This window comes from Lissotriton vulgaris, chromosome 7, assembly GCF_964263255.1.
Source record: "Lissotriton vulgaris chromosome 7, aLisVul1.2, whole genome shotgun sequence".
In the NCBI taxonomy this organism is placed as follows: Eukaryota; Metazoa; Chordata; class Amphibia; order Caudata; family Salamandridae; genus Lissotriton; species Lissotriton vulgaris.
The window spans coordinates 1,324,948,095-1,324,972,487 of NC_141695.1; the positions used below are offsets into that span (position 1 = coordinate 1,324,948,095).

A 24,393-nucleotide genomic window follows, 5' to 3' on the forward strand; every position below is an offset into this window, starting at 1 on the left:
ACGGCGTTGACTTGTCTGGTCATCGAGAGTGAGGAGTCCAGGATGACGCCCAGGTTCCGTGCGTGGTCTGTCGGGATGGGTGCTTTTCCAAGGGCCTCTGGCCACCAAGAGTCGTCCCAGGCAGAAGGGGAGGTGCCTAAGATGAGGAGGACTTCTGTTTTGTCGGAGTTCAGTTTCAGACGGCTGTGCTTCATCCACTCGGCTACTTCTTTCATTCCTTTGTGTAAGTTGGTTTTGGCGGTGTTAGGGTCTTTGGTGAGAGAGAGGATCAATTGAGTGTCGTCAGCGTAGGAGATGATATTGAGGTTGTGTTGGCGAGCGATGGTCACAAGGGGGCTCATGTAAACGTTGAAGAGGGTGGGGCTGAGAGAAGATCCTTGTGGCACGCCACAAATGACTTCAGTGGCCTCTGACTTGAACGGTGGGAGGCGGACTCTCTGGGTTCTTCCGGTGAGGAACGAGGTGATCCATTCCAGTGCTTTTACTTGGATTCCCACGTTATTGAGGCGATGTAGAAGGGTGCTGTGGCAGACTGTGTCGAAGGCAGCGGAGAGGTCGAGGAGGATGAGGGCGACTGTGTCTCCGTTGTCCAGTAGAGTTCGAATGTCGTCAGTTGCAGTGATGAGTGCGGTCTCAGTGCTGAGTTTGGCTCGGAAGCCGTACTGTGAGGAGTCAAGGGATTTGTTGGTTTCGAGGAAGGTGGCGAGCTGGTTGTTGACAGCTTTCTCTATGACTTTGGCCGGGAATGGAAGTAGCGAGATGGGGCGGTAGTTTTTGAGTTCGGTGGGGTCAGCTGTGGGTTTTTTCAGAAGGGTGCTGAGTTCTGCGTGTTTCCAGCTTTCCGGGAAGGTGGCGGAGTTGAGGGAACAGTTGATGACATCTTGGAGGTGTGGTGCTATGATGGAGTCTGCTTTGTTGAAGATGTGATGAGGGCATGGGTCAGTTGGGGATCCTGAGTGGATGGAGTTCATGAGGCGGATGGTGTCCTCAGTGGAGATTGGGTTCCAGTCGTTGAGGATGTTCAGGGGGGGTGAAGGTCCTGCAGAAGGTTGGGTGGGTTGGTCTCCGGGTCGGTTGTCGAAGCTGTTGTGGATGTCTGCGATTTTGTTGTGGAAGAAGGAAGCTAGGGAGTCGCAGAGGGCTTGGGAAGGGGTGATGTCGTTGGAGTTGGCTGATGGGTTGGTGAATTCTTTGACGATGTTGAATAGTTCCTTGCTGTTGTGGGCGTTGTTGTTTAGTCGGTCTTGGAATGCGGCTTTCTTGGCAGATCGGATTAGTCGGTGGTGTATGCGGGTGGCGTTTTTGAAGGCGTCCCTGGTGCTGGAGTTTGGGTCTTTTTTCCATGCCTTCTCGAGGGATCGACAGAGTTTCTTCGATTTCTTAAGATCATCGTTGAACCAGGAGGCGTTTTTGCTGCCTGGTTTGCTTTGACGTTTTTTCAGTGGGGCTAGGATGTCGGCGCTGTTGGATATCCATTGGGTGAGGTTAGTGGCTGCTTGGTCGGGGTTTGAGGAGTGGACAGGAGGGTTTTGAAGAAGCGATGAGGAGATCTGGTTGATGGTGATTTTGTTCCAGTTTCTTCGCATGGTGGGTTGAGGATGGTTGTAGATTGTGGACTTGTATGTGAAGTGAACGCAGCTGTGGTCCGTCCAGTGAAAGGCTGTGGTGTGACTGAAGGAGACAAGTTTGCTGGAAGTGAAGATAGGGTCTAGTGTGTGGCCAGCAATGTGGGTGGGGGTAGTGACCAGTTGTTTGAGTCCGAGGTTGGCAAAATTGTCCAGAAGGGTGGTGGTGCTGCTGTCGTTGCTCTTTTCCAGGTGGAAATTGAGGTCTCCCAATAGAATGTAGTCCTCGGAGGGGAGGGCGTGTGGGGTGATAAAGTCAGTGATGTCGTCACTGAATTGTGCACGGGGTCCTGGACGCCGCTAGAGGAGGGTGCCTCTGAGTGTGGTTTTGGGGTCGATGTGGATCTGGAAGTGGAGGTGTTCGGCGTTGACGAGGTTGGCGTCAGAGCTGGTTGAGATGCGGATGGAGTTCTTATGGACGATAGCGATGCCTCCTCCTGTTTGGTCGGTGCGGTCCTTACGGATGATCTTGTAGCCGTCCGGGATGGCAATGGTGATGTCTGGGGCTGAGGAGGTGTTCATCCATGTTTCTGTCAGGAAGGCGACGTCTGGTGAGATGGTGTCGAGTAGGTTCCAGAGGTCGATGGCGTGTCTGTGGACCGAGCGGGTGTTGAGCAGGATGCATTTTAGGTGGTTGGTGTCAGGTCTCTGATTGGTGTTGGTAGATGAGGATCTGGATTTGGTGCCGTCGAACTTGCAGGAGTTGCAAGAGAAGGGTCCATGTGTGAGTCCAGGAGCGGCTTGGACGCAGTTGGGTGAGCGGCCGGGGTTAATGGCTAGGAGGGTGGAGGCGTCGTAAGTAATGCGGGAGGGCTGGGCAATGCGAGGGCCAGGGGGTCTGGCGCTGGGCGCGGTCCAGGCGGGGACGGGCGAAGACGGGCTTACCTTTGGCGCACCTTCGGCGCGGCAGTAGCGCGTGGACGCTGCGCGTGGAACCATCTGACTAACATAGGTGGTGGAGGGGGCGGAGCGTGGGAGGGTCAGCTGGGAGGCGGGGACGTGGAGGCGGGCCAGGGGAAAAGCACAACAACAAGATGGTGGGGTAGCTAGAAAGTGAAACCGGGAGGGCGCAATGCAAAGCCTGATAATGTCGAATGCACAGGACTACCAGCGTGCTCACTAAGTGAATTCCGGTGAGAGCGCTTACCAGTTAAAAGAAGCTGCCTAAAATTAAAGCACTTACAAGTGAAAAAGCGCTGCCTGAAATTAAAGCACTTACAAGTGAAAAAGCGCTGCCTGAAATTAAAGCACTTACAAGTGAAAAAGCGCTGCCTGAAATTAAAGCACTTACAAGTTAAAAAGCGCAGCCTAAAATTAATGCACAGATCGATATGAAAAGTCGGAGCAACGATACCAGACTCTGCAGGCGAGTCACAAGGCAAACGAGATTCAGCTGTGGGCTGTGGGCGCTGCACAGGGCTGGAATCAGGAAGCGAGGGGAGCGGCCGTTAAGGACGATGTCAGATGTCAGAGGAGCCAGAAAGCTACACTATTCACTCTGGCAACCAAAGCTGACTAATGAGTAAGACAGGGAGCAACTAATTTAAAATACATAAATTCCCATGAACATTGAAATAATGAAAATATGATAAGACATTGGGGGAAACTAACCCAATCAAACTTTACCTGGTATTTAAACAATCTATTGTGGGAACAATACAAAGCATAATTAGAGAAGCCAGTCTGCAGCTGGAAGGATGACTAAAGGAAACAAAATAGATCCAGACTTCTAGGGCTAGTATGAGACATCTTTGTCCTTTCCAGTGTTTGCTGGATGTCACAGCAGTAATCATCTCATCCTGACCACTGCCCAAACATTTGGCCGCAGTTATACAGAGAGACCCTCTGACATACGGAAATACCACATTGCTTACTATTGGGCACAAAGTCTTTTCTTGTGATTGCGCCAAACATAGTGGGCAAAAGTCTAATGCTCCAGCACAATTAAGGTTACAGGAGGCCTCTTCTGACATACCTGTTCACTGCGGTGCACTGGTGTGTGCCTGATGCTTCCTGAATGGTGCACATCACATGGCTTACGTCACAGCGTCTTTCTACAGGCATATAGGGTTCGTTGGCCTGGTTGTGCACATGGAAAATGACCCAATCAGCGTACAGCCACTCTCCTCACACCTTGCTTGGAAGAGTCCTCTCAGCAGGGCTCCCTAAAGGACCTCGGCCCCTCCAAAGCTCTCCTTTTTCTCACAGGGCATACTGGTTTTGGCAAGCAGGCAGGGAATAGTGTTACAGGCTCCAGGAAGTAATCTTGGTTTCCCCGGTTCATCTCCCCTCACCCAGCAGGGAGACTAGCTGGTCTTGGCCCTCAGTCTTGATTACAGGCAGAAGTCTTTCAGATCTTCCCCTTCTCATGTAGTCCATTTGGATGCATAGAAGATGACACAATTTTGGGGACTCAACCTCAGCTTCTTATAGTCCTTTTTCAAGCATCAAATGTGATTTGGGTTCTGGCTCTTTAAGGTTTTATGTTTGGGGTCTACTCCTATTGAAGTGGGCACTTCTCCTTTTTATCTTTCTTCATGAAAAAAGTATGCCACAACAGGCACGACTCTGAATCTTACTGTCCACAATGTAACTCATGGGAGTGACCAGAGTTTACACCTGGATGTCAGCCACAGTAATATGTTCATCAAAGGGTTAATCCCTGACCCTCAGTCCTACTCTTTGTGATTCTCTTATCAGGCCAATCTCCCTAACTGAGCTGTGTCAAGGACTCTTCCTTCAGATCTATCAATGAATCAAAGAGAAGTCTATGAAATGTAAAGGTAGTCTGTTCTGTGTCCCCACCCAGTTCTCAAGAATAAACCAATCCTCACATCTGTCAGGGGGATTCCTCTCCTCCTCATGTCTTCGCCAGGCAGGTGTGGGCTTTCTCACTGATGTAGGTCAATGGTGAGTTAAACATACAAAAGCTAAACCTCAATAGGATTAGTGAGCCTGTAGGCATCACTCCAGTGACATAGGGTAAAAAGGTCCTGTTTACTACTACTGATCACTGTGGGGTATGCTGCCACCAACATGCTTGTGCTGCTTAACTGCTGGTAAAAGTGGTAGAGTCCACCACTATGAGGATAGCACTTAGGGCACCCCTCTTGGTCGAACAAGTCAGCAATCTGTGAAACAGCTCCATGTCATGGCGCTCACTCATGATCTGTGTTTGCCTATAACAAAAAATCAGCATTAGGAATCCAGAAAACAATACATTTGGGCACTCAGGGCAGGCGTATAGGTCTCTTATCATGCATAAGACTTTTCTGTCCCAACAAGTACACACCCCTAGCTCCGAGGTTCATGGGCCGATAGATTCTCTGGGTGAATGTTAAGTGCTTGGTGATGTTTTAGCATTTGCAACATTTTAGCTGTCAGCTCTTTGGCATGGTTCACAGCAGCTTTGCCATGGTGCAGATTCCAAATACTCTCAAACACTGCTGCAGAGATGGCAAAAGTAAAACTGACCACTTCAGCAGCAAATACAGACACTGAAGCAGGGTGGTGGAACAATGGAAAATGACAGAGGGTCTGAATATACCTGTCCCCAAAGGGAAGTGGAATACCTACTAGACTCCAGGAAAAATGTTTGGGGAGCAGACCCCTCTTAGTATAAGGCCTGACTCCACTCATCCCCCCAAGAAAAAAAGCTTTTTCCCTCTTTGAAAGTAGCAGATCAGGGTCTTGCCCACAGATCTCCTTTACTCTTGGCAGGGAGAGTCCACTGATTGTTACCCAGAACGCCCTGCATTTTTTGATAGGAAAACAACATCGTTATTGGACAACAGCCTTGCCCATCCACCTTCTGTCTATTGACTGTACTTATGGGTAAACGAAAACTTGGTAGGTAGATTGCCTGAATAATAGTAAGCCACTGCTAATTACTGTGAGCCACAATCTAGTGCATTGTTTTTGCCTACCATGCCCCCTCAGAGCGGTAACACAAGCAATTTATTATTTTTCTCAGTACGACACCTTAAGTGGAATGGGTATGCACCGATGTTGATCACCTACTCACTGTACCACAGGAACCCAGCTGTACCTACTGACAAGGCTTAATTATGTCATACTTTTGAGGGGACTTGGCCTTTAACCTCATCGCTGCTGTTGATATTTTCCCCCTGTGCTGGGCCCCAATGATAATGGGTGTGGTCGTGACTGAACCATTCCGTCATCAGCACAGCTCAACCATGTCTGATGACGGAATGGTTCCGTCACCAGCATCGAAGGGGTTAAGTTCAGCCTGAACTATTTGTTCCCCTTGGAGCAAGACCAAGTCTGATTTGCATACGTCTGGTTTTCCTCGGAGGTGCCTTGGTGTGCAAAATAACAATGGATTGGGATAAGGCCCAGTGTCTGAAATGAATTCTAGCATTCAACCCATCACTCTGGGGTTTTCCTTAGTCTCTGTCTGCATTCAGTCAGAAGCAGAACTTCTTGTTCTACATGGGCCCTAGCCCTGTCGAGGCTCTCAGATGAGTGACAATTTTTAGATATGATTTTGTTAAAATCTCCGTCATTCTGCTTTGACACGCTTCCCTTCGCGGGCAGAAATCATCTCCACTTAGCTGGTGAATTCTGAAATAGTCTAGATTCTTTTTGCCCAGTGCTAACTGGGACAGTTACCCTCACAGAATTAGATCTACAAATGATGTTCTGCATTGCAAACTGATTCCTAAATGGTCTTTCATTTAAGGAATCGGTAATACCGATTCCTTAAATGCAATGATGGAAGCACTTTTAAGAGTGCTTTTGGGCCTTAGGAATTTGTTAATTACCACCAACTTCAAGTTGATGGTAATTACCGGATTCCTTTAAAAAATAAAATGTTTGCTTTTTTAAAAGTGCCATGTGGCACACATCCATGCCCTTAGGGCATGTGTGTGCACCACATGAGCACACAATCACACATGCACATTTCAAGGGTGCAACAGGGTGTTCTTTGGACATTACCGAATCGGTAATACCGAATCTTTAATACCGAATGACTTCACATCCATTCCTATGGGTCTCCAGCCCATAGGAATAGTAACGATTTGGTATTTTTTACCGAATTTTTACCTACATCACAAATACCGAATTCTTAATACCGGATCAGTAAAATTCGGAATTAAGTATTCGGTATTTGGCAATTACCTACATTTGCCCCATTGTCATTTACAATGCCAATAGCTCAAACTCTTGCAAATACAAGATCTATTGCATTGCAAATACTGGTTACTATATTTTTACTGCTTTATATTTTATATTTAGCTGTCTTTTACAACTAGTACTACACTTCCAGTGTGAAGTCCTCTATTGTGTATTGGATCTTGTCTGTGTTACACATGCCTGTTAATAAATAACTAAATAATATTCACCCTTTTTCACCACATTAGGGCTGCAGAAGCTGCCTTCTGGCTTTCTTACAAGCAAGAGGGTGCCATATGGCATCAAAAGCCATAAACACTGCATTTTTGCTAGGTGAAAGGGCGCTCCTAAAGAACAATCAATTATATGAATAATTATTATTAATGAATATCATTCATTTGCACTGACCCTGCGGATATCTATCGCTGAAATCTGACAGAGCATCTAAACATTATGTATCTGGCAATGAAGAAAGGGGTCACAGGGCTTGACATGAGGTAGATGGACACAAGTCGAATTCTAGGAGGCTGTTGACATTTCATCCCAGGCACGACAGCTTGCTATGCAATTACTGACAAGGCAGATAACAGAACTCAGAGTGCTTGCAAACATCAAACAAACTCAACAGCCTTAACTCATTCTGTTATTTCGAGCCAGCCTCGTCTCCACCAAATGCTCCCACGCGTTATACATCAGCCATGTGAAAATAGACCCAGATGGTGCAACACGGTTTCTATTTAAACCAAAGCTTTGATTAATGCAAACAGAAAGGAGGTAATTACAGACAAAAAATATTACTGTAATTGTGATAATTACTATGGCCATAATAACTTCTTTGTTTGCCCCACTGTTACTTACACGGAAGGTCGAGTGGAGATCAGTGGTCGAAGTGGCCCTACTACTTTAATTCTATACTTTCCGTTCCCCTACTTTTCTATTTTGAACATGCGTCCCCGAACCTCAGAAATATCCACGGCCTGCAGAAAAGGCTCGGCATTAGTGGCTGTTCAGGGACGGGTGGGGAGCAGAGAGGGAAAAGGTCTCTGTCCGTTGCTTCCTGCACAGACAAGACAAGGAAGGTGTCAGCTTCAGCTCTGACGCTAACAGTGCCCCCTCCCTTTCTTACTCTTATGCCCTCTCTTTCTGTGTAGCTCCTCCTCACTTACCGAAAACCATGACTCAAGAAATGGTTCTCACCCTCTCTTTCTTTCTGTCGTTCATTTGTTCCTCTATGAAATGGATGCAAATAAGTAAACCACTTTTGCTGGAAGTCACGTTTTTAAAATGTTTCTATTCCAAAGTGCAGCCTCGGAAAGAAACGGTTCAAAATATTAAAATAAATAACTAAATAAAGGTAGACAGAGTGTTCTTAATGTGGCCAGATTGATTTTATTCACACCCAAACACATTAGCGTTACTTTACAGAGTTTGCCAGTGAAGTGCTACTTTAGTTTTCATGTCTTTCTTTGAACAGCATTGTTTTCCCCGTGGGGAAGTGACCAAACCTGAAGGTACTGCAGTACCTGGTTGATGGAAGGATTGGAAAACAAAATATAATGGCGGCTTTTCACAAATTTGGTCTTTTTAAACCACACGTTTTGTAAGCATATGAGCAGTGGGCATTGAAACGGGTCCTTTCTGGGCCCTGTAGTCATGTCCTTAACTTTTCAGGCAAAAATACTTCTTGATTTCTGAATAATGACTGTAAAAGTGTTAAGTTCACCATGTTGTTCCTGCTTACATTTCACATGCTTTATTTAATCTTTCATTCTCTATGAGTGTTTGCTTTTTCCAGGATGTTGTTACTTCTTCTTTTAGGCAGCAAATTGCTCTTGCCTAGTGCGCAATTTGAATTGAGTTGCATCCAGTTGTTTATAGCAGGTCAAGTTGGATTGTAGTTGAAGACAGTGTCAATTTCTCTCAGTGGGGCAGTATGGTGTTTAGTGAGGGAGCGGAAGTAGCACTGTGGTCAGAGCTGCCAAATTTAGAGGTGGGGAACCAGGTTCAGCCTTCATGACCAGTCCACCAGACCACTCTCCTGAGGGAGCACATTCCCATGCTAGACGTTAGAAGGCCCACCAAAACTGGAGGAGCCCTGGTGTCTTAGCCCTAGCAGGTGGACCCATGCAGTGGCAAATGTGGGTTCACAATCCATACTGAAGTTCACCTCCAGTCTTGCGGGCAGGCCTACGAAGTAGCAGACAATAGAGCAACAGTGACTCTGACACTGAGGTCACAGGACCCCTGATTAGAGCTGGCTCTAGGGCGTTGTGACCGGTGTGACCGAAACAGGCGCTGACTTTGAGTGGGGGCATTGTATATTATCGTTTTAAAAGCACTTGCTGTCTCCTTCCTGGCCTCCAGAAATTGTCGGCAATAATAAAAATGTCATTATAACTCCGGTGAATAAACTTCTTCCAGAGCAAGATTGGAGTTTTGTCTAGTGGAAGTTTTGGCTCATGGAAAGATAGAGCAGTGGGTTAATGTGCCTGCTGCAAAGAAAATGTACCATGCCCATCACAAGGTGCACATAATGTAAATAGGTCAGTGGGCTACTGCTTTTGTCAGTGAGATCCTTTTGTTACTTTCAGTTTATAAGTTAAAATCCTAACAAAGAACAGTGAGCTATTGACTGTCATCTAACAGCTGCATACAAACTGCAAGGTATACACTAGAGCGTTATGGTATACCTTGTAGTCCTTTGTCTTAGGTAACATTTCCTATACACTGATTTACACACGTAAAATGTATTGTCTCTGTGTATATTGCTGACAACAGAAACTCCATGGCTCAGAAACAAATGGCTTGCGCTTCCACTTTTAAACATATTTGGGCCATTCTGTGTTTGCAAACATATCCCACTTTGTGATATTTTAATGTCAATAACTCATATTAATCGTTAAATAATCAAGTGTATCCATAGGTTGAATTAAATAACATAAGAAGTTGTAACTGGTCAGTGAAATGCCAAACAAATACTAAACATTGGGATGTTTTGTGCATCCTGGCCACACCTCTAACTCCGCCCACTGATCCAATCCTTAGGTTATTCCCGCCCTCTGATTCTCCCCCCAGAGTTCCCCTACTTTTTTTCCCCAGTTCGACCACTGGTGGAGATGTATTTGGAAGTTGATCTAACAGATTCCATCTTTAACATGCTTCTAAAGCTCTTCGCTTCTACCAATGCCTAATTGAGAAATCCCTCTGGAGTTTTCGCAATTTCTAAACCAGAACACCGACTAGCAAAATAAATACTGGAATTCATTCCAAGATAAGACAGGAAGTGTACCATAAGTGTCGACCCTTTGTCACTACTCACACAGGAGGATGATCCTTAATGTTTGGAAAGTATTCTCTCACAGTGAACAGTTTCATGGAAACAAGCCGGAGCCCGGTGAGTGATTGCAAGGGAGGGGAGTGAGAGCAGAGAGTGGGTGGAGGAGCTGGGAAAAGACAATGAAAGCAATACCAGCTTGGCGCTCGTGTAACAGGCGCCCTGCTGATAATGTATGTTCGAAATTAAACAAGTAGGGTGGGGGTGGGAGGGAAGTGAACGGAACAAAACAGGCACACATCAGGTGGGAAGGAGAAAGCCCTTCCAGAAACAAGCCTTTGCAATGCAATAGGACTTGCATTTCTGCTAAACCTATCGCATTGAAATCAAGAGTGCGGGAGGGCAAGTAGGCACGAACGGGAGTGGGGGACGAGAAGTCACAGAGTGTGGGAGGGGGCAGGGTGAGACAGGGAAGGATATAGTGTTCGGGGTAAAGGGGCCAGTAGCCATGGAAGGATACCAACGAGGACATGATTGTCATGAGGAGGGACTAACAAGCCTAAAACCAATCAGAAGGCAGCATTTAGCACTTGAGCCAATGAAAAAAATGGGCGGAGAGTGAGAGGATCTTCCATGAGGCTTCCCCACTATACTGAATACTGCATGCCTCGCAAAGCGAGCAGAGCATGCGCTGTAACGGTAGGCTCGACCTAAATATGGACAAAAAGACCCAACTCAATAAAAGTCCTTTTAATATCTGCCAATGAATTAAAAACAAATAAGCCATCCACTCAGGTAATTTTGTATGTGACTTTCAGGCTAATGCAGCTCTTTGCGGCAGGTACCGTAACCCAATGAGCTGATTTAAATGGATTTTTTGCTGCAAACTCACACGTACAGATACTTGCCCGTGTGACCATGGGTGATCAGAATGAAATACTTCACACACTCACATCAGCTAGACTTTCCAGTTGCAACATTTTTCCATGAAGAGAACAGAGCCAGGGTGGAGTTATATTCTGCAGGCTCTTCATGTCAGTGTTGCAACGAGGCTAACATTGGATTTTAATTAAATTAATGCATATTTTTAGATCTTTTAGGACAACAGGCCTGGATTTGAAATTTAAGCTCTAAAAAATATGATATTGCGTATTCGTTTCTAAACCTTTTCAAGTCGTTGAATCTCCACTGTTTTGTAAATTTAAATATTCAAGTCTGACAAAATATTCCTTCTATGACTCTAGCAATTCATTCAGCATCATCGATTTTCAACAATTGAGTCAAATTTTGACAATGATGATAATGTATTCATTTATTGCACTATGTGAGTTCAACGGTGGGATTTATAACCAATGCAACATGACCTAATATTGCAAAACTAACATATTTGTGTACTATTACATATTCAAATTTAGAAAGCAATGAATGCAAAAATGCTACAAACATATGTATAGGACAAATTACATGCTCAAAATTGGATGATTTATTTTTCCACTTGTATTTTACATTACTCAAATGTATAAAAGAGGATAGAGGGGTTTTGATTGGGCCATACATTATAAGCAAACAAATAAGTCCACCAAAGTCAATGCAAGTCACCCTGAAGTTACCAAAACCTTGTAAAGGGACTCAACTTATCTATAATCATGTGCATGAAAGGTCACTTGGTGAAATCGTTAACACAATGATAATGTGTACATTTTCCAACAAATACTTCCAATCACCCACAAGTATTGTTGCGTGCTTATCTAGGTTCCTGATCGATACTGTGACCTTATGCCCCTATTCGGCTATAAATCCATTTATTCCCTATATTGGCATAACCGTTCAAGTGCGATTTTCTGAAAAGTCATCTCTGGCCTCACACGAACAGAGCCACATTCCAGCATGACTCCCTGCTACTTCCTTTGCGACCAATTAGTGCAATGACAGAGCAGCAGTCACTATCTGATATTCCTAGATAACACTCCGAGTTCTTCAACAAGATAAAAACTTAGCAAACCTGGAAATCCCCGCTTGCTATGTTTTGATTAGTAATGGAACTCTAATGAGCAACTGATAACTGTCACTTCCTAGTGACATCTTTAATTGACGTCTTATGTCCAGCAAACTTGCGTCAAACCCGGCACCTGTCAGGTGTAAATATTACCCACGTTGCCTTAAGCAATGAGAGAAAGATACGAGCTGCGAGTTCGTTCCCTGTTGCTGATGCCAGCTGCCTGCATGACCCTGTGTTGGTAAAAACTAGCACTCTGTCGCTGCAGCCTGCTATCCTGTGGTGGTGAAGCTGCTGATTACCATTATCGCCGCTACAGCGTGAACTATGGTACAGTACGCTTGAGGAGCCGAGCAGCCGTCCTCTGCGAAGACATCCAGCCCAGCTGCCCGCGGACGCTGTCCCCCCTCCTTCCTCGACGCGCTGAGAGAAGCCGCTGCATTTCTCGTGCAGAGAAATCCAGTCCCGGCGCTTCCAGTTTACCCTCGCGGGTGACTGGGATATCGAGAGAGACCCCTGAAGGAGATACCAATCCTCCATCATTCTATTCAGAGGTATGGTGTTGACTAAACCCTTAGACGAGAATTCTTGAAACAAACCTTGGCAAAACCAACTTAACTTAAAGCTACTTACTTGCTCCCCTTTCACGTGTTAGGCTTAGGTCAGGCACACTGGGGTAGGCTTAGTTAGAAGCACCAGTTGAGTATGTTAGCCTAATGTATATATGACTGTATATATGTTTTATTACTTTTAAACCATTGTATGGCTAAGAAACCATATCAATGCTTTTACAGTTCTATTTCGCAATACTTATCTTACTGTACGTACTTTTTATAATAACAGTTATTGCAATTGTGGCAATACATTTCTCTTGTACGAGAAGAAAGACTGTTCAATAAATGTTAACCCTTTATTGATAAACGCCCGTCTCTCTATTCTCTACATACTGTGAAAGTAAACTGCACTAGACTGACTGAGTGAAATCTGTGTCTATTGTTTCACACGACCCTAGAGATCGACTCTTGATCTGAGGAGCAAAGTTGTCATGTTGCACGGTTGTTGGAAAACTGAATCCCTTCTTGTCTGTGCCAGGGAAGCTGATCACTTCCTATGCAGAGAAGAAAGTTTCCAGTGACCTCTGAGCTAGTTGGTAACACAACCCAATTAAGTTTAGCATAGTCAGTGGAGGCCTGGAATATCCGCAGTTCCACGTAGATACTACTGTTTATGTTATTCCAATGCGCAGGGCCTAGTGGGAAACTAGGAACTACACTACATGGCGCCCTAACATTTGGTAAGGCGATAAACTAACGCAAGACTTGTAGAGTAACTCAGTCGTGCATATTTCACACCCCTTTCTCCCGTAAATACTCCAATAGACGTCTGGAGTGGGTGAAAGGTTAAAATCCGCCCGACCTTAGTAGGAAGAGATTCCTATGTAAAGCTCTGGTTTATTCAACGTTGAAGGATACAGTGTTCCAAAATATTGTGCATCTAATCTTTGTCTCCTTGGAGACCTACTCTGCAAAGCCTGCATTTTTAAAAAAATGACAGACAGTGAAGAAGAAAGGGAAGCAGTTAGACTAGCTTCCATACTAATAGAGGAGGACTCGAGTCTCCTACAGGCAGACCCGGATGCTATTATCATCCCGGTCCAGTTAAGAAGATCTATAACTTTAAAACTTATAGAAAACGGACTGACACCACAAGGTGGTACAGTAATTTTCGTGATAGAGGCTCACGAGTATCGGCAGACAGAGGTATTCTATTCATGGATAAACTTTCCAGCGGTAAACGCTATGACACAAGAGTTTCACTATTACAAAATAGAGGAACCTCCGGGAGAGTACGCTCCTTTCGAGGAGATTGAAATCCCACTTAAATTTCAAGAGCACCTGCTCTGGTTTAATGGCGCCCTAAAACACAATGATCACATAACTAGGCTCGGTCCACTAGGTAGACCAGGAGCCACGTGGCCGGTTCTAGCCAGCTACACACCACATCCTGACATTGCAAGAATGTCTAGAGAAGAGCTGTTAGCACAGCTAAACACATTAATAAAAATACATAGGCAATTAGTCCAATATGTAATACAGACTGCAACTGTCCAGCCAGCTGTTAATTCACCACAGCTGACCCCTCATCAGGGGAACACAAATAAAATTACACCACAGAACATACAGTCATGTCTTGGTAAAACACCCGTAAAACGGGAACAAATTCCTTTCTGGTTAGCACAGAAAATCACTCAAATAGAGGCAGTATTTCCTGATACTACCCCTATTGAGAAACACAGAATCTTGACCATCTGCCTTCCTATGGGAATCGCACCACACGTGGAGGACTGTGACACTTGGGGTACAGTCTTTGCTTCCATTTACACAAAAACACACGGTGTTCCGTCTATGGCGGTAATACCAGAAGTGCTAAAACAGATTCAAAATGAATTCGGTCCAGAGCCCGCTTTAAATCTAGGTATGAAATTACTGAAAGACTTCAAGCAGGTCACGGCTATATTATTAGCCAACATAAAGGGAGAAGCAGCATCTGTGGCGATTCGCCAGAAGTTGAAGGAAACAGATATAAAAGATCCTGTTGAGCTTGCAAAAATCATAGAAAAATGCTATGAAGAATTAGGTAGAGACAGCTTGGGTGGAAAACCAGTAAAGCCCCAACTGCTCGAAAATCCAGAAAAATTATTCATTAAAATAATTTAAACACTCCTAAAAAGAGCTGGGATGGAAATAAACAATCCACTCCCAAGGAAAAAGTTTTCCAGTCCAGAGGAAGGTCTCCTCGACGGAGGGAAAGAACTCCGACTCGAGAACGCCAGTCTCCCCAGAGGGAGCCCTCTGAGAAAAGATATAACCTTAGAAATAGGGATAATCCGAAAAAACCTGATAGATATCAAAGTATTGATACACGTCGCTCTCGATCTTTTCCACAGAATTCGGAAAGAAGAGGACGGTCAGACCCAGGAGAGCACACCAAGTCCAAAGACAAGGAACCTGCTCAAAATAAGAAATCTCAATTTCAGAAAAAGAAGGTAGCCAGTATTAGAGTAGTCAACCATGCCGAGAATACTGAGGACACAGTTGAAAAACGGGGAGTGGGCATTGACAATGTTGGACAGTGCAGCAGAAATCAGTATAGCGCGCAAGATCTTGATGAGTCATCTGGAGACAGTGGACACGAATTAATACATTCAGGTTGAAACTGCCGACGCCAGGCTTAGCGAGCCCCATAAAATATACGAAATAACATTGCGTATAGAGGGTGATAAGACTAGGAAAATTAAGGGTCTATTTTGGGATAAGCTCTCAAAAGGCTATGATATTCTGTTAGCTGAAAAAGATTGGCCCCCAGAGTTTGTCAGGGAGTGCCCTCGTGGCGAAGAAGTGATTATGCCTGCCTTCTCGAATCACATTCCGATTCATAAAAAATACACATATGCAAGGAAATGGGCAGTGGCCCAGGCACCTGCATTGTATAAAAATCATGTAGGATGGGATGAGGATTCACCACCTCACAAAATCCAATTAAAAAGTGAACCAACTGCCCAACGGCAGTATCCCATAAAGCAAGAAGCTAAAAAACAAGTCAGGGAGATCTTAGATCAACTTGAATACCAGGGGGTGATTGAAACATGCACCTCTCAAATGAACAATCCTTTGTTTCCTGTCTCCAAGCCAGACAATTCATATCGTCTAGTTTTGGACTACAGACACCTTAATACATGTTGCAAAACTTTTGCAGTACAAAACTCGCATAGTGCAGACCTAATGAATAACATAGTTAGGAAAAAATACAAAACAACATTAGACATTTCTAATGGTTTCTTTTGTCAAAACATTGCACCAGAAAGCAGATATTTGACCGCTTTCTCCGCATTTGGGTAGCAGGAAAAATTCTGTCGACTCCCACAGGGGTTCAAGAACAGCCCAGGACTATTCTCAGCTAGGGTAACAGAGTTACTACAAATCTATGATGATGAAGCATTGTCTTACGTAGATGATATTTATCTCACAGACGACGACTTGGATACTCACTTGAAGAGAGTGAACACCATTATACTTGGGTTCGCTGCAGAGGGTTACAAATTCAACTTTAAAAAGTCCCGAATTGCCCATCTGACAGTACTATTTTTAGGGTACGAATTATCAAGCGAAGGGAAAAGCCTAGCGGACAACTTATTAGAGAAGTGCGCTGTACTCCAAGCTCCAAAAACGCTGAAGAATTTACAATCAATACTAGGTTTTCTGAATTTCGGAAGAACTTACATCCTAAATTACGCAGAGAGGGTTAAACCTCTCTACGAACTAATTAAACCTGATTTAAAACAAATCAATTGGACTCAAAAACACACAGAAATTTTGAGATCACTGCAAACAGACATGTTAGCAAAAACAAAATTAGATACACGTGACAACACGATCGATCTTGTAATCCGAGTCATCCCAGGAAGATGCGGATTCACGTACCTAACCTCTAATGAGGGAGAAAAGGTACCGATTTCAATTAAATCTCACTTGTACACAAAAGCAGAAAAAACATTCAGTCACACAGAAAGAACTGTGAACGCAGTGCAAATCGCATTAGCAAATGAACGAGAACTAGCACACGGCAAACGGATTAATATCCTTACAGCGGAATCCGCCTTCGAGGCGCTATTCAGCCCAGTAAACCTGCCTACAGTGTCACTGGATCCGAAATGGATACAGTGCATAGATTCTCTAGGAGCGGAAGATGTGAAATACTATTTCGCCCCGCAATTTGAAGAACTGAATGATTTAGAATATGAAGAAGAATATCCTCTGCCAATCGAAATTCTGCCTCTCCCACAATACGCCTGTATAATCTATACAGATAGCTTTGTACAGCATTTTAATGTAGAGAGTAAATCCTACAATGCAGCATGTGCGATCATTAAAGGTCGTTGGCTGTGCGGTAAATTCAGACCGAAAGTAACAAAAACTGAATCTGTAAGAAACTGTTCGGTTCAAAGAACTGAAATCAGATCTTTAAAGATGGCGCTCGGAAATGCAGAACGCGAATTCCCCACACTTATAGTGTGCGATTCTCATTTTTGCGTCAACTCTTACAACAATAAACTGCAGAGTTGGATCGAAAACGACTACAAAGATGACACAGGTGCCACAATAAAGCATAAAAAGCTCTGGAACGAGGTAGCTCTTTTAAGTAAAGAACTACAAAAGACTCACGTGATTCACGCACAGAGTCTTCAACGTGATGGCGTTCACGTTGCAGGGAATTCATTGGCTAATACAGCCAAAGCGGAAGCAACTAACCCGGCTTCCGTAGCCACAAAAAAGCGTACAGATAAGTACATAGACGGGGAAACCATGCTAGCAGTAAAAACGACCGTAAAAGGCGACTGTGCAGCACTACCCGTAAACTATCCACTCAATTATGCATACATAATCGATGCAAACTCCGTTCCTTTTGCTCGAATCCCTGGAGTGGGGGACAGAGTAATTCCAAACACGAACAGGAGAATATTTTTAATAGCAGACGCACACATGGGTTTGGGTCTAAGGCACAGAGAGATCAAGGAATCACTGACTGAATTACAATCAGTATTCTGGTGGCCGGGAATGAGTGTAGAACACCAAATATATGCAAACAACTGTGAAAACTGTAATAGGGATCGCAGTAGCGAACCTTGCTACCGGCTACCAGTCAGAAAGAGCGTAACGCTGCCTGCACCCCATCCTGCGTCCTATTAATAGTTAAGACGAAAAGCACTTAAAAAATTAGGCCTCCAGCGCTCGGCTGACGCTAGAACGGTTATAAAAGATTTGCGAGTCCATATCGGCACATACGCAATTACCACGTTCCATTCTGACCAAGGTCCTGCTTTCAGCTCTCGAGCCTATAAGGAGGCCATGGCCAGCATGGGAATTGGGTTGCGGTATTCTTGTCCGTCGCACCCTGAAGGGAATAGTGTGGTAGAAAGAAAAAACCGGGACATAAAGCAATCTATAACAGCGAAGGTATTAGGTTCAGGCGCTGGGTGGGTCAAACATTTAATAAGTGTCCAGACTAGTCTTAACAACATGCCAAGAAATTCTCTAAAAGGTTTCAGCCCATACGAACTATTGTTCGGAATTAGAATGAACGTTCAGGACCTCGATAGTCAGATGTCAGTGGTACAAGAAGAAAAAACGCAGTTTGATGTAAAAGACCGTTTGGCTGTTTTACAGGAACTGAATGAAACAAGAAAATCATTAAGCAACATAAAGTTAAAGCAACAGCCAAATACCACTGACGAGGCACCACCCGCAACAGCCCCAGCAAGGCCTGTCTGGATTCCAAAGATTGGGGATCTAGTCAGAGAAAAGATCACGGTTAAGAAGGAATTTGGGCCTTCTTACAGAAAAGCAGTACCTGTCTTAGCAGTCACCGGAACAAGATCAGTTGTGCTACCGCCCCTTGCTGGTAAAAAGGAGAACAGAGTCGTGTCCATCGACCTGGTAAAACCACAAGCATGTGGCCTATAATCAACAGTAGGCCCAGTGGACTCCCAAGAAACAACAGAATACCCAAACTTGCAACAATCCAAGAGGTTCAAACTGAAAGACTCATCACATTCGATCAGCCTGCAGTGCACAATGAAGGACTATGCAATAATGCCATGGAACTCGTGCCTCTTGAAACACAGATTGAAACAGTTCGTCAAGAAACAACACCAGTCTACAATGATGTGGCATCAGAAAGTGCTACCGAGAGACAGATTGAAAGAACAATCCCATCAATTGACAGAACTGCCTCTGGTTATTTCATCAACTTCGACAACTTCTCTGAAGATTTAAACGACCCCGAAGTGATGCCAGAAACAAAAAAGTCTTTTAAAGAAAAAGCAACGGAACTCTTTCATCAACTGAAGGAAATCTACCTAATTTCCCCTTGGCTAGAGTTCTGGTTCGGTCTAGGTGTATTTTTCCTCCTGCTTTGGCTCATCATGGTACTATGTTTGGGAAAATTAATTGAAGGAAAATATATTACAATGGACACAGCAAGTCAGAACATCAACCTAGTCCTGAAACCACACAGATCATCCCACGTGAAGAAAAGAGAACTGTCAACAGTAAATGTCACAGCAATTCCAATACCTGGTGGGGTAGTATGGGAGAAAACAGACTATGAGATCTATGGTCCGGTCGAAATCCTGAAGTATCCTCATCAACTAAAGGTTTCCTTAAGTGACTTTGTGACTCCTAGTACATTCTCTGATGATTGGGACTTTAACAGTATTAATGACATGATGTCTGATTTAGTAATGTCAGCTAGATTCACAGATCATGATTATTTACAAGGTTCATCTAGTTATGAGCAGTTATTCTGTTATACCCACTATGGGGATCATTACTTGCATAAATCTGCACAGCCTAGAAATGTTTTTATGTATAATCAATGGGAACATTGTGCTACACCACCTAAAAGCAGTTCTAAAGCATTTTTTGAGAAATTCAAATACTTCTCAGGGTTTAACACCAGTGATGCAGAAACGTTTTATTATAAACTGATAGATAAAACAGGAATGAAAACGATGCTGACAAATTCTAAATTGATATATTCAGAAGCATTTTATGACAAAATGATGACATTTGGTTTTGATTATTGGAAAAATAATATTGAAACGAAAACGATTTGGGGTACAAAAGATTGGCAGGTGCAAGGCATAGAAGCACTATTTAGAACCTGCATGATACCATAACAAATGTTATTTTTAAATGACACAGTACACCAAACATCTTGTCTTGGCCTAGCTAAGAACAAAGACCTTAAAACACCGTCTATACCAAAGCCAATACCTGAAAACGCAACAGCTGATATTGAGTTAGACGTGTCACAAATTTTACATTTCAACAGAACAAATCCTGAATGGAAAAAGTGGTTAATCTGGCCTACAGACACAAATAGCTGTCAAGATAGGTTCCTGAATAAAACACAGGGGTTAAAAATGACCAGATTAGACTCAAGATACTCCCAGAGACAACATCCAGGGATTATAACAACATACAGTGTAGGGAAACTCTGCCTAGAATGGCTAACTTCGTCCACACTGGCTGAAATTAAGCAACACTTGTCTTTACTAAAAGATGGTGCTGATTTGCGCGATTTCATTCTTGGACCACGCAAACAGCATCAAAAGCGTTTCATAGCGACCAGTATCTATGCTGTTTACAACGAGGCTTGGAAAGTAAAGCAAATTGAAACTGCTGAAAAAATACGAGAAATTGATCGTATTAATTTGGAGAAATCACTTTCTGTAGTAGACAATGGGTTAAGGACTCTGTCTTCCAGAATATATTCTTTGGACAATATTGTATCCTCTGCCTTTGATGTGATAGACAGAGATTTGCTAATGTTACAACATGGCCAATCTCAATTACGCTCTATTATAGAACTAGGCTGGACGCTGCAAAATCTTCGTTCAGGCTATGTGCCTTGGCGTTTAATCAACACGACGTCATTATTTTCCAGTTTTACCCTTACTGATAAACAGATCAGTTTGGCACAGAAAGGAGCAGACTATACAATCTTGAGCATCGAGAAACTCGAGAGATTACCATTGACAATGTCAGAGAGTCCTGTCATTGAATGGATAATACACGGAATTATCACAATTCCGATAACAACTTTCCGATTTCATAAATGCCTTGAGTACATACCTGCTGGCCAATATGAACAATTGGGTAAGGGATATGTAAAATCCGAATGGAAATTACCATACACTCATTCTTGCTATAGTGACAGCGACAAAAATGTATTTCTTAGTGGTAACAACTGTAAACACTCACTAAGCGGTATACTTTTGTGTCAGGGTATTAATTTACACGGAGCATGTGATGGAAATTCAAACAACCTCTCATGCCACCAGCTAGTCACACCTGCAACTCAGATAGAGCCCTTCTTTATGCAACTTTCGAACGGGAGTTACATTCTTAGAACGGATCACAGATGTTGTGGCCTGACGCCAGGGAAAAGTTATCTAATACAAGTAACGTCCATGGTCAAATGTTGTATGCAAGCATTGTTTCCGAGCGGGCCTCCAGACATAGTGACTCCTCTCTGGCCTCGTCTGAATTTCTATTCTATACGAATTGATACATTAAGCAAAATGAAATCTGTACTTTTACAGACAACAGTGCCTATAACGTCATCTAAAGAGACGTATGATCTTCTAATCGCAAGGACGGCTACTGAAGTCCATGACCTTTTATCAACAAATTGCCCCGTGCATTTCGTAGAAATGTTCAGCCAACTCCTTAACATGTCTAGTGCAACAAGCATCCCAGGCATATTTAAGACAGTCTTTACGGGACTGCTAACACCCTTCCAGGCAATTTTGGGAATCTTTCCTAATTTTGTGCACTCCATTTTTGGCAGCATTCCACTATTTTTGGGACTCATCGCAGGGATTCTATTTTTGACCATCCTGCTACGTTATGGCAAGCCTCGGCTCAGACATAGCTCCCATGGGAATGGAAGAGACAATCCTAGCAATGCGCTACAGGGACAGGATAACTAACGTCCTCGGATTGGCCAGGCTGAGAGATCTAAACATGACCTGGTTCCTTTCATTCAGACCGATATGGCAAAATTGCATTTTACCTGTGCTACGGTGTATGCTTTGCGGCGATGAATGCATGTTGGACATCTGTCTTTCACTTCCATCAGCAGTACCAATGGACGTCGATACTTTGCTCAGTCCAATAACGGCTCACGCATTGTGTTGTCCCCAGCGGCTACCAATCCTGATGACGGCATTCGTGGAGACTCCTGTACTACAGCCAAGTGGTAACAGTGGAGCGAGTGACAAAAGCAACATCATCCAGGTACAACGTTCTGTGAGCATTGCTGGTCCTGCCTTCGATGACAGCAATCATTCTCACACCTGCCAAGTTACAGCGCTATCTAATTTGGTTGAACTATCACCTGATTTTGTAGACCAATTCTTTGCGAGCCTGTCTGATACGATGTTCTCACCCATGGAGAAACAATAACTTTTGAAAAGCTTTCCGACACACAGCGTTCCCATGAACTCTGAATTCGGCCTTCAGTTCTGATCAACAAAAACTGCCAGGAGCTTTGGAAATCTATTTTCTTTGAATTGGAAATTTTTTTTAATATATTGACCCCTTTTTTGGCACGAACAATTCTTTGCTTAACGTAAAAACTATTCTTAGAGAACAGAAGCTTCACACTTCTATTTCTAAGCACATCTAGAGACATAACAACATAACACCAGCCTCTAGCACACATGTTATTACAATGCATTTTTATGTGATGATTTATCTCGCATTTCTTCTGTCAGAGATACTTCATGTGTAATTCTTTTTGCATAATCGTTCATTGATTTCATATGCAATACCTTTTGAATGATTACTATGTTTTAAAAAACGTACAGTACCTAAATTCCATGTATTACAAGTACGCCTATTTCGAATGCATTTATGTATTTTGGGGTGGGCAATGTTACACATGCATCTAATTGCTTAGTTTTAGTAATTTTGATGGACATGAAAACGTGGAGTGGGTGTTGCGTGCTTATCTAGGTTCCTGATCGATACTGTGACCTTATGCCCCTATTCGGCTATAAATCCATTTATTCCCTATATTGGCATAACCGTTCAAGTGCGATTTTCTGAAAAGTCATCTCTGGCCTCACACGAACAGAGCCACATTCCAGCATGACTCCCTGCTACTTCCTTTGCGACCAATTAGTGCAATGACAGAGCAGCAGTCACTATCTGATATTCCTAGATAACACTCCGAGTTCTTCAACAAGATAAAAACTTAGCAAACCTGGAAATCCCCGCTTGCTATGTTTTGATTAGTAATGGAACTCTAATGAGCAACTGATAACTGTCACTTCCTAGTGACATCTTTAATTGACGTCTTATGTCCAGCAAACTTGCGTCAAACCCGGCACCTGTCGGGTATAAATATTACCCACGTTGCCTTAAGCAATGAGAGAAAGATACGAGCTGCGAGTTCGTTCCCTGTTGCTGATGCCAGCTGCCTGCATGACCCTGTGTTGGTAAAAACTAGCACTCTGTCGCTGCAGCCTGCTATCCTGTGGTGGTGAAGCTGCTGATTACCATTATCGCCGCTACAGCGTGAACTATGGTACAGTACGCTTGAGGAGCCGAGCAGCCGTCGTCTGCGAAGACATCCAGCCCAGCTGCCCGCGGACGCTGTCCCCCCTCCTTCCTCGACGCGCTGAGAGAAGCCGCTGCATTTCTCGTGCAGAGAAATCCAGTCCCGGCGCTTCCAGTTTACCCTCGCGGGTGACTGGGATATCGAGAGAGACCCCTGAAGGAGATACCAATCCTCCATCATTCTATTCAGAGGTATGGTGTTGACTAAACCCTTAGACGAGAATTCTTGAAACAAACCTTGGCAAAACCAACTTAACTTAAAGCTACTTACTTGCTCCCCTTTCACGTGTTAGGCTTAGGTCAGGCACACTGGGGTAGGCTTAGTTAGAAGCACCAGTTGAGTATGTTAGCCTAATGTATATATGACTGTATATATGTTTTATTACTTTTAAACCATTGTATGGCTAAGAAACCATATCAATGCTTTTACAGTTCTATTTCGCAATACTTATCTTACTGTACGTACTTTTTATAATAACAGTTATTGCAATTGTGGCAATACATTTCTCTTGTACGAGAAGAAAGACTGTTCAATAAATGTTAACCCTTTATTGATAAACGCCCGTCTCTCTATTCTCTACATACTGTGAAAGTAAACTGCACTAGACTGACTGAGTGAAATCTGTGTCTATTGTTTCACACGACCCTAGAGATCGACTCTTGATCTGAGGAGCAAAGTTGTCATGTTGCACGGTTGTTGGAAAACTGAATCCCTTCTTGTCTGTGCCAGGGAAGCTGATCACTTCCTATGCAGAGAAGAAAGTTTCCAGTGACCTCTGAGCTAGTTGGTAACACAACCCAATTAAGTTTAGCATAGTCAGTGGAGGCCTGGAATATCCGCAGTTCCACGTTGATACTACTGTTTATGTTATTCCAATGCGCAGGGCCTAGTGGGAAACTAGGAACTACACTACAGTATTGGTATCATTTTATCAACTAGTGCTGGGTTGAAGCTTTGGCCTGCACAGAGATCCTGATGAAAGGCTTGGTGGGAATGCCTCAACAATCAAGCAATGAAACAATGGGCTAAAGGATCTTGGAAAATATGTATATTAAGCATCTCACCTTGTGCAGAGGCCATTCCAAGGAACCCTGGAAAATAAAGAAAGTGGACAAAGTTAAAACACACTGCGATACCATCAGTGGCTTAAGACACAGTCAAGTTTATCAAGT

The 24,393-nt window shown here is 43.7% G+C and overlaps 1 protein-coding gene across 1 annotated transcript in view; it reads right to left on the minus strand.

The window, feature by feature from the left end:
* Positions 1–24,393, minus strand: part of LOC147703607 (serine protease 27-like) — a 313,159-nt gene that overhangs the window by 196,554 nt on the left and 92,212 nt on the right. The window contains exon 2 of the mRNA XM_086931943.1: positions 24,286–24,312. Within this exon, the coding sequence (XP_086788069.1) occupies positions 24,286–24,312 (27 nt within the window). The remainder of the gene's footprint in view (positions 1–24,285; positions 24,313–24,393) is intronic.